This window comes from Neophocaena asiaeorientalis, unplaced genomic scaffold (assembly GCF_003031525.2).
Source record: "Neophocaena asiaeorientalis asiaeorientalis breed wild unplaced genomic scaffold, Neophocaena_asiaeorientalis_V1.1 scaffold77, whole genome shotgun sequence".
NCBI lineage: Eukaryota > Metazoa > Chordata > Mammalia > Artiodactyla > Phocoenidae > Neophocaena > Neophocaena asiaeorientalis.
This window is the reverse complement of record NW_020174645.1, coordinates 730,977-740,209: the sequence shown is the minus strand read 5'-3', so window position 1 is coordinate 740,209 and position 9,233 is coordinate 730,977. Positions and strand designations below refer to the sequence as shown.

The window sequence follows — 9,233 nt, the reverse complement described above, 5'->3', positions numbered from 1 at the left end:
CACTGAATGCACAACACATACAACGTGGACACTGTGGCTTTTATTGGACAGTACAGATCATTGTGCACTTATGAGGCAGGACAGCAAGGCGGCTAAACTAGGGGTTTCAAGACCGGAGTTCAAGTGAGAGTTATGCGTCAGGAGGCAAGCATTTTTGAAAAGGGAGCGAGGTTGGAATCATTCCTTCAAGGGCAGATGACAAATGCACAAAGGCTGGGGCCCCAGGTAGGGAGTGAGCTGCAAAGAGCTACTGGCCGCCCTGCGTGCTCACGAGACAGCCCAGCTCCCGCCAGGGCCCGGCAATAACAAGAGCGATGGGCGCGGAGGCCCGGCGGGAGTACCAGCAGCTCTGTGTCCTGGCGCTGGGTTTAAAGTGGACGGTAGTGCAAAGAGCATTTCTCTACTGGTGTCAGGGGAGAAGATTGGTTTTTTAGGAAGTACTTGAGTCATGAAAGCCCTAGTTTGGAATTAAAGAAAATTACATAGACTTGGAAGTTGTCCGCAAGCACGTGATTCATCTCACTGCGCCCAGCTTTTTCAGCAGTTTCTTGCCTTTGGAAAGCAGCCCCTTTTTCTTTCTCGAGGACATTGCCCTGCCTCTCCCAGGACTACCAGTACCCATAGATGACGTAGGTGACCCAGAATGGAGGTGGGCTGTGGGAGATGGCACTCTCCTTGCTGTACCTGAACCCTCAGGAGGAACCTAGTAGGCACATTGGTACAGGTCATTGAGTGCGTGAGCGCCGGCAGCACCCCTCCGCTCGCCGCGCAGCATCAGTGACGCCACACGGCCCCGTTTCCCACCAGGCGAGGTGAGGGTGGTTCGTTTCTTTGGGGGTGGGGTTTTCGGTTTCTTTGTGTTCGGGGGAGGGAGTGGCCATTGCTCTGGCAACACAGAGCTGGGTAATCATTGACTTTGGAACTTAAGACCAGAAGCGGGAAGAAGGAGTCATTTTGAATTAGGTTGAGAGTAAGACTGGCTGAGTACCCGTCAGTAATCTTAAAGGCAAACGTTCTTAAGGGGAATTTCGAATTTGAAAACTACTTGGGCGTATGAGATCCTGACGTTGAGTACATTCCTGGGTTAGTATACTAGAGAAATACTGGAGATGGCACACGGGTTGAAAGAAAAATAAATAAATAAATAAAATAAAATGAACCTTAATTTCAATCAAAGAAAGCTTAAAGGCCCTTAGTGTACGCTCTCATTATTTCCAAGGTATTAAAGGCGAGTTTTTGTCCACACAGAGCACATGGTAGGGCTTCCGTGCACTCGAGTGCTTCCTGGCGCCTCACAGGAGCGGAAATGTATTCTAACGCGGGCATGACGACGTGGGCTCACCCGCGTTTACGGTCGCAGGCACGCCTGCGATTACATACCACCACCTTTCCTCTCGCTCCCTGACCCCCCCAGAGCAAAGCTCTTTCTAATACGAGCACTCGTTACTCATCAGGCAAACAGGAGCCCAGGGGCTTCAAGCTTCCTTGGATTTAAAATCAGGGTCTAATTCTAATGGAGAACACCTACGAAATCATCCCAAAGTACACCTGAAGATACCATCTATTCCATCTAATGCAATCATTTGAGCTGCACGTTTCATTAAACTTGGTATTGCATTGGTATACCAACAAAGCAGTCTTCCAGCCAAACGCCCGCGTGTTCAGGACACTCGCTTGTGCTTTGAGGGGGCGCATCAGCTCTCCCCGTAAGGTAGAGGGACGGTCACTTAAGAAAAAGCCGCCTGCGTTCCAGGCAGCATGGGGAGTGTTCAGAGCCAGCTCTAGATCACCTCGTGTTCACTACTATCCGCTCGATCTTGAGTTGCGGGTTTTTTTTTTTTTTACGTAAAATTTCCAGAGGAAACATTTTATTAGCTTGTGCTTTTTCCAAGAGTGGCTAACAATGCAATATGCAGCTTGAATTATGACTAGACATTGGAACACTGTGTAAACAAACAATTAGCCTATTAAGAAATATGTTCCCAATGTTGGCCTCTTCCAAACATTCTTAACGTAAATGGTAGGAAATGATTATCAAAGATGATTTACTTCACTACAAATTCAGTTGCTTTACAACTGAGACCAATAACACTTTAGGTCCAGTGAGTTTTTGAGACATATTTCTTCTTTCTTTTAGCCCCCAGTGAAGCCTTAAGTCTACCCCGTTGGTCCACTGCAGGTAGCTTAGGCTGCTATGTTTACAGGTATCTTCAGTTGCTCACTTACGTGAAGGCTACATTGCCTGATTAAGGGGTGAAATGCACACTCTTCTTCTGTTTCCAAGCAGATGAGCAAAGAAATAAAATATATATAAAAATATAATATATAAAAACTCGCAGTGATGAAATAAAATAAAAATGAGACACCAAACAAATGTAATCTGACAGTTATATATGGCTGAGAAGTTCTTTGACCTGTGCTGAGAAGATCTGTTAAAACCCTGACAGGGCAAATAACCATTACTGCCCACCGAGTCTAAGGACTGCAGCCATCCCCGTTTCACTCTTAAACTGGACTGTGCGTCTGTGACGTAGGATGGCAAGTTCCTTTGTGAGCGAAGCAGACTGATTAGATTGAAAGGGGCATTTTGGTGAAACCAGTAAACTTGATTTAGAATTAGGAATCTTTAGGCACAAACCCCGTGGAAGGACAGAGGAAAAATTCAGGGGATATGCTTTTCGACCTAAGACATAAAAAGCAATGCAAAGACTGCAGTAGGCCGTCTGTGGCGGAGTGGGACAGGGGTTAGAAGTGCTGAACACACGTGCTTACCCTTTTCGTCTTCGAGCGTGTCGGCGTGTCCTGCGGGTAGTGGGACGGCGCGTCAGAAAGATAGACTTCTACATCATCAGGCACTTCTTCTAGGAAGTTGGAGGGTACGAGGCCTTTCTGCCCATTGAGCTCCCCCTAAAAACACAGGGATGAGAAGAACAGTTGGCTCTATTTTTCCAGAAACCTGCTTCTTGCTTTAGGTAAAGGAACACAGCTCAGAGTAGCGAGCTTATTCTGGCTCAAAAGTGGCAGACAGACCGGGACTCCAGTGTTTCCGGACTCCCCTGATCACAAGAGTGAGCTCGGCCACGTGCTCGAAGTGCAGGGTCCCGGCGCCCGCCCTGAGGTCTCCATCTGGCCTGTCTGGAGCGGAGCTGAGGACCTGTTTCGGCCAAGGGGCCTGGGTGGTTCTCAGGGTCAGGCACGCTTAGGAACAGTCCTGGGGAGCACCTCGCTTAGAGGTTCTCAGCCCTGACCAACCTCTGAGTCCCACGGGAGCTTGCACAAATAGCGTTGCTTGGGTGCACTGAGAGAGGGGAGTGGGGGGTGGGGCGGGTGTCACACGCGGCGGCAGGACTGAGGGGGCCGACCAGTTCCACCTGGTATCTTTCATCCTGTGTGTCACTACAGCCTCTCTGTAAGAATGCACCCAAGAGGGGACGGTGAAAAGTGTTGGCACCTCCTCGAGGTGACTGCTTCAGGTTGGTATATATCCTTCCAGACCTTTCTACGCAGTCACGTGTCCATGCATGGAACACAGTTCCAACTGCCCACTGGACGTCAGTCCCGAGCAGCTCACAGCCCACCACATCAACCCCCCCAGTGCCACCTTGCCCCACAGAACCCAAAACCAAGCTCAAAACTGGCCCCAGACAACCTGGGAGTGTGTTTCTGTCCAGTAGGTGTAGGAGATGGTGGCAACTTGAAGGAGACAGCCTACAGCCTCAAAATGAAAACTGTGCATCCAGGAACGTGATGGACAGAGTGAATGGAAGAAAATGCCTGCAAGTCATATATCTAGTAAGGGGTTATAAAGGATATATAAAGAACTTCTACAACTTAACAAAATAACCCAATTAAGAAGTGGGCGAAGGACCTGAACAGATAATTTCTCAAAAAAAAAAAAAGACAGATGGCTAAGTAGCACGTACAAGATGCTCAGCTTCACTACTCATTAGCGAAATGTAAATCAAAACCGAGACACCGCCTCCCATCCATTAGGATGGCTACTATAAACATATTAATGTTGGTGTAGATACGGAGAAATTGGAACCCTTGTGCACTGTTGGTGGGACTGTGAAACGGTACAGCCACTGTGGAGGAAACAGTACGGTGGTTCCTCAAAAAATTAAAACTAGGATTACCATGTGATACGATCCACCAATTCCACTTCTGGGTGTTCACCCAGAAGAACTGAAAGCAGAAGTTTGAAGAGAGAATTGTGTACCTATATTCATAGCGGCGTTCTCCACAACAGCCAAAGGATGGAAGCAACCTAGCTGTGCATCAGCGGGTGAATGGATAAAGAAGATGTGGTACCGTGGAGCGTTATTCAGCCTTAAGAAAGGAAGGATATTCTGACCTATGCTACAACAGAGACGAACCTTGAGGACATTATGCTAAGCGAAGGGTCATAAGCGGACGTATACTGTGTGATTCCACTTACATAGGTCCGGAGAGTAGTCAGAGTCTAGAGACAGAAAGGAGAAGGGTGGGCGCCAGGGGGAGGGGACAGTGGGGACTTGGTGTTTGATGGGGACAGAGTTAATCTTGCAAGATGGAAAGAGTTCTGGAGATGGATGGTGGTGACGGTCGCACAGCAGTGGGAAGGTACTGAACGCTGTTGAGCTGTGCACCTGTAAGTGGTTAAGATGGGAAATTACGTGTATTTTCTCACAATTAAAAATCAAAATGAATCTTTTTAAAAGAGGCAGGTCCAGGCACCCCCCACGCCTTCCTGTGCGCTAATCCCTCCTGAGCCCGACAGTCACGTGCCCAGCCGCCCACCAGCTCCTTCTGCCTAGACCCTGAAGGTCCCACCCTCCTGTTTACCCGTGGCCGCTTCAACCCTTCTTCCTCAGGCTCCACCGTTAAGCTTGTCTTTCTCCGTTGGTGTTACTTAGGCACTCTTTCTAGGACAGCTTTGCTTTTTGCTGTACACGTCTCCCTGGTGATTTCTTCCACGCCAGCGCTTGCAGACAACATGTATATATGCAAAGGCGCTGGAACGTCTGTCCAGTCCAGACCTCTCAGTAGGTCCACCAGCCAGATTTCCCCTCCAGCACCAGAGGTAAGCACCGGATGGAGTAGCTGGCTCGTGGTGGGGGCTACATTCTATGAGAAGGCACAGCTCTACACACACATCCCCATCAGCACCATGTTCACATCTCAAGAGGCACCTGTGTGAACCACGTGTTCAGGCTCCCGGGCTGAGCCCTGCCCTGGGCTCCCCGACACAGCGGTGGAGGGAACTAACTGCGCTCTTCCTCGTTTCCTCTCTTCTCTTGAGCCTCCCAGCACAGTTCTGCTAAATCACACGTCCAAAGTGCACACGACACGACCTCACCGTTGGCGTCCACCGCCACGTACCCCGGCACAGGACGTGGTCGCTAGAATCACGCACCTGCGTGAGTGCTCTGTAGCCCCAAGCCCAATAGTTTCTAAACCGCGTTTTCCTCGCTACCGTGTCCTCATTTCTGTGTTCCCAAGGGCACCCGTCGGCTGTGGCAGAATCTGCAGACCCTCCCGGAAGATGTCACAGCTACAGATCTCAGCCCTGCGCGGCCTCGAGCCTACCTCTGTCAGCCTCCCCCGTCACCGTCTCAGTGCAGGCCCTTGCCCGTCACCTGGGCCGTTCCATCGCTCGTCGCCCGGCCTCTCGGGACTCGCACCTCCCTTAAACGGTCCACTTGCGAAGCCCTTGACCGTAATAACATCTCCCCCACTTGCAGACCCTTCACAGTCTGATCTCTGCTCCTCCTCGAGCCTCATTTCTACCGCTTTTGCGTTTGAGGCCGGATACGAACCGTGTGAAGACCTTACAGTTCGAACAGAAGTGGAATCCGCTGGGCTGGGCTGTGCAGAAAACGTTACAGTCTACCCCGGCCCCTTTTCCCCATGCCCAGTCAGCACGAGGCCCCATCACGCTTGCACACATCTCCTCCTTTGCTTCCTTTAATACTTTAGAATGCTACTGTACGGCCTGTTTCCCTCTGACCGATCGAAGTATATGATCTAAGAGTTTGGGTGTTGAAACACTGGGCAGTGCAAGCATCTGGCTAACACAGCGTGAGGGTTAAAGCACTGTGGGGTGCTGGGAGCCTCGAGTGACTGGAGACAAGGCAGGGACTTCACTGGGGATGCTGTGAGTTGTGGAGGGGAAGGCCCAGGTAGACAGCAGAGGCCCCTCTGTCTACACTCTGTTCATTGTGGGATGTGGTGGAACCGAGGAGAGAGCAGGAAGACATGACAGGACTAGGTCCCATGAAATAGCCGCAAGTCAGCTCTCTCGAGAGCTTTTACGGCTGCACGTGAAGTGAGACAGCGCACGTGTGGCGGGATTTAAGATTTTCGGTATTAAGTGAGGTATCCGCGGTTCTTGTTTACCAGATAAAAAATAATAACTGCACTGGGCAGTCTACTCAGCAAATCTGACCAACAAAATACTAAGGCCATCTGGTGGAAAGAGAACTAAAACGTGTACACATCAATTTAGATCTGATGCCTACTATCATATAAAATTTAGGTAGGCTGTTCAAGAAAATAAAGTAGATAAAACAATGGAGGAATGGGGACATGCAGGTCATATTAGAAAAATATGTTTAACTTACCAGAAAATACTATGTCCAGTTTTGTCTGTATGTTTGAAAATCTAAATGAAAGGCATGGCTTTCTAAATATATATAAAGTATTAAAAATTGACTCAATAAGAAGATAATTATTTAAGCAAGTGAAAACTTTTGTACAACTGCATCCTAAAATGACACTGAACCTAAAAGATTTTTAGGTAGGTTGTAATAACCTTCATGTAATTGTAGGACCTTAACTATGTCATTTAATCTGTTCGGAGCATGAAAAATACTGGAAGCTCTCCAGTTCATTCATAATTCTAGCATAATCCTGATACCAAAAGCCACAAAAAAAGATACTCCAATAAACATAAATCAATATAATTTCTGGAATATAAATATAACCTCTGAATAAAATGTTAGCAAATCAAATCCAGTGCTTTAAAAATAATTGTAAAAAAAATAGTTGTACACCATGGTCAGTAATTTACTGACAAAAAAAAAAATAAGTCCAGCAAATGAAAAACAGATGCTTAACATGATAAAGACCACCTATCTTTATCGATAATCTAGCCCAGCACATAACAGTGTAAAGATTAGTGAGATTCCTACTAAAATACAGACTGTCAGGGATCCCCCGTCCCTGTCATTCACAACTGTTTTCAATGATGCAATAAGACAATAAAAAGAGATGACTGATAAATACTGAAGAAAAGACAAAATGTCATGATTTGGGGAACCCGAGAGAACCAACTGATGACAATGGATATAAGTGCATTCAGAAAAAAGATTTGTAGGGGAACATAAACACACATGCACATAAATGGGCACACGGTACACACACACAAACATACACACGCACACACACATGCATGCACACGCAGCATACACGCGCACATACAATTCATGTATACATGTACACACATATGCACACGCGTGTACATTGCATACATACACATACACACACACATTTCCAACATATTTTCTAAATAACCAGTAAAATATATACCAGAAAAAATCATAATAGCAAGAACATAAGAATGAACTTTGAAAGATATATAAAAGGATGTGTAAGAAGAAATTCGTGAACCTTCTGACAGATGAAAGGGAAAACTTAAAAAATGTCAGACACACCATGTGTCCAAATCAGAAGACAATATTATGTCAAGTTCCCCCCAGTTTAACCTAAAAACTAAAAGCACCTCTAAACAAAATACTATGGGTTTGTTGTAGGGCAGGCTCTTTACAAAAACGGTTCCTCCCAAATATGAAAATGAATCATAAAAATACAATAACTGAGATAGTGTCAAGTAGCACTGAAGTCCAGAAACACTCTAGGTAGGAATGCAGTTCATAGGAGAAAGATGGGATCTTTAACCAGCGGAGAAAGGACGGATTATTTAATAAGTGGTGTGGGGACATTAGTTTCTCTAATTAGAAATCAAAAATAAAGTTAAACACTTGAGATTTACATGCGGAAATGAAGCTATAAAAGTGAAGAACCAAAGTAAGATAACTTCTATCAATCGCCTTGAAGGACTTTTTAAGCATGACTCCCAGGGGCAGACAAAACTGACTGCGGACACATCTAGAACTCCTGCTTCATAAAGGAAAACAAAGCAACAAAACCACACACACACAAGGAAAAGCTAAAAAGCAGACAATGACCTAGAAAAAGAACGATTTGCAACATACGGGACAAAGTACTGAGACAGGCTGGGACCTGGGACCTGGGACGCTTTGCTGCAGTGCTTGTACCTGGACAGATGTCATCTCCTCAAGCAACAAAATACAAAGAAACTATAAGGGACTAAAAATAACCGCATGTATGCACAGTTGGGGCAAATTATGGACAACAAGGTACAAAAAGACCAAAATCCCAACTGCCCCTTCTGAAGAGCTGGGAGCAAAAACAGGGTGTCGGGAGCAAAAGCGGGGCACTGCACATGCCCCCTGCCCTCAGCACCACCAAAGGGACGGGCAGACCTCCTAAGCCACGCCTCCAGCCCGACCCCTGGACCCACCCCTACCCTCACCGCATAGAAGGAAGCAGCTTGCACTCCCTCAGGGAGCGATCAAGGGAACCTGTTGTCTGTTCTCGCTCCCCCTGCTGCAGCAGGGGCCCCAGTAAAGCCTTGCCTGAATTTCTTGTCTGGCCTCTGATCAATTTCTATTGATTAAGGGGGCCAAGAACCCTGGTCGGTAACGGTATGAATAGTCTCACTAAAAACTACACTTTTAAAACAGACACTGCGCAGAGGAGAGCTTTGAAAGGCCACGTGTGCCTGAGTTTGTAAAATCCCTTTGACCCCGAGAGAAACCTGCCATATCAGTACCTGAGAGTTTCTCAGCTACTTTGATTTCTTTAGAAAAAGAAAAGAAAAAGGAGGAAGGTTGGACTCTGATGCAAGATGGTGACCCCACTCCCAAGGCAGGGGACAGCGGTGGGTGTCTGGCCGGGCGGGAGCCGCCAAGATGACCACCTCCTCTTCCTCGGGGATTATCGGGAGACCGGCTCCTCCACGGGAAGGGGAATGAGAAGGAGCCAGGACTGCCGCCCAGAGACTGGGTCCACAGGGCTGCGCGAAGGAGGTCAGTGAGGAGGCTTTTAGTTAATGAATTATGCTTCTTTGTATTCCTTCCTTTTCCTATTTGAAAATGTATTTATTACCT

At 47.2% G+C, this 9,233-nt stretch overlaps 1 protein-coding gene across 1 annotated transcript in view; it reads right to left on the bottom strand.

The window, feature by feature from the left end:
• Positions 1 to 29: 29 nt before the first annotated feature.
• Positions 30 to 9,233, bottom strand: part of RIMBP2 (RIMS binding protein 2) — a 54,250-nt gene continuing 45,046 nt past the window's right edge. Inside the window, exons 17-18 of the mRNA XM_024758464.1 lie at positions 2,773 to 2,907; positions 30 to 457 (exon numbers count right to left, since the gene is read on the bottom strand). Of these exons, the coding sequence (XP_024614232.1) occupies positions 431 to 457; positions 2,773 to 2,907 (162 nt within the window). The 3' untranslated portion in view covers positions 30 to 430. The remainder of the gene's footprint in view (positions 458 to 2,772; positions 2,908 to 9,233) is intronic.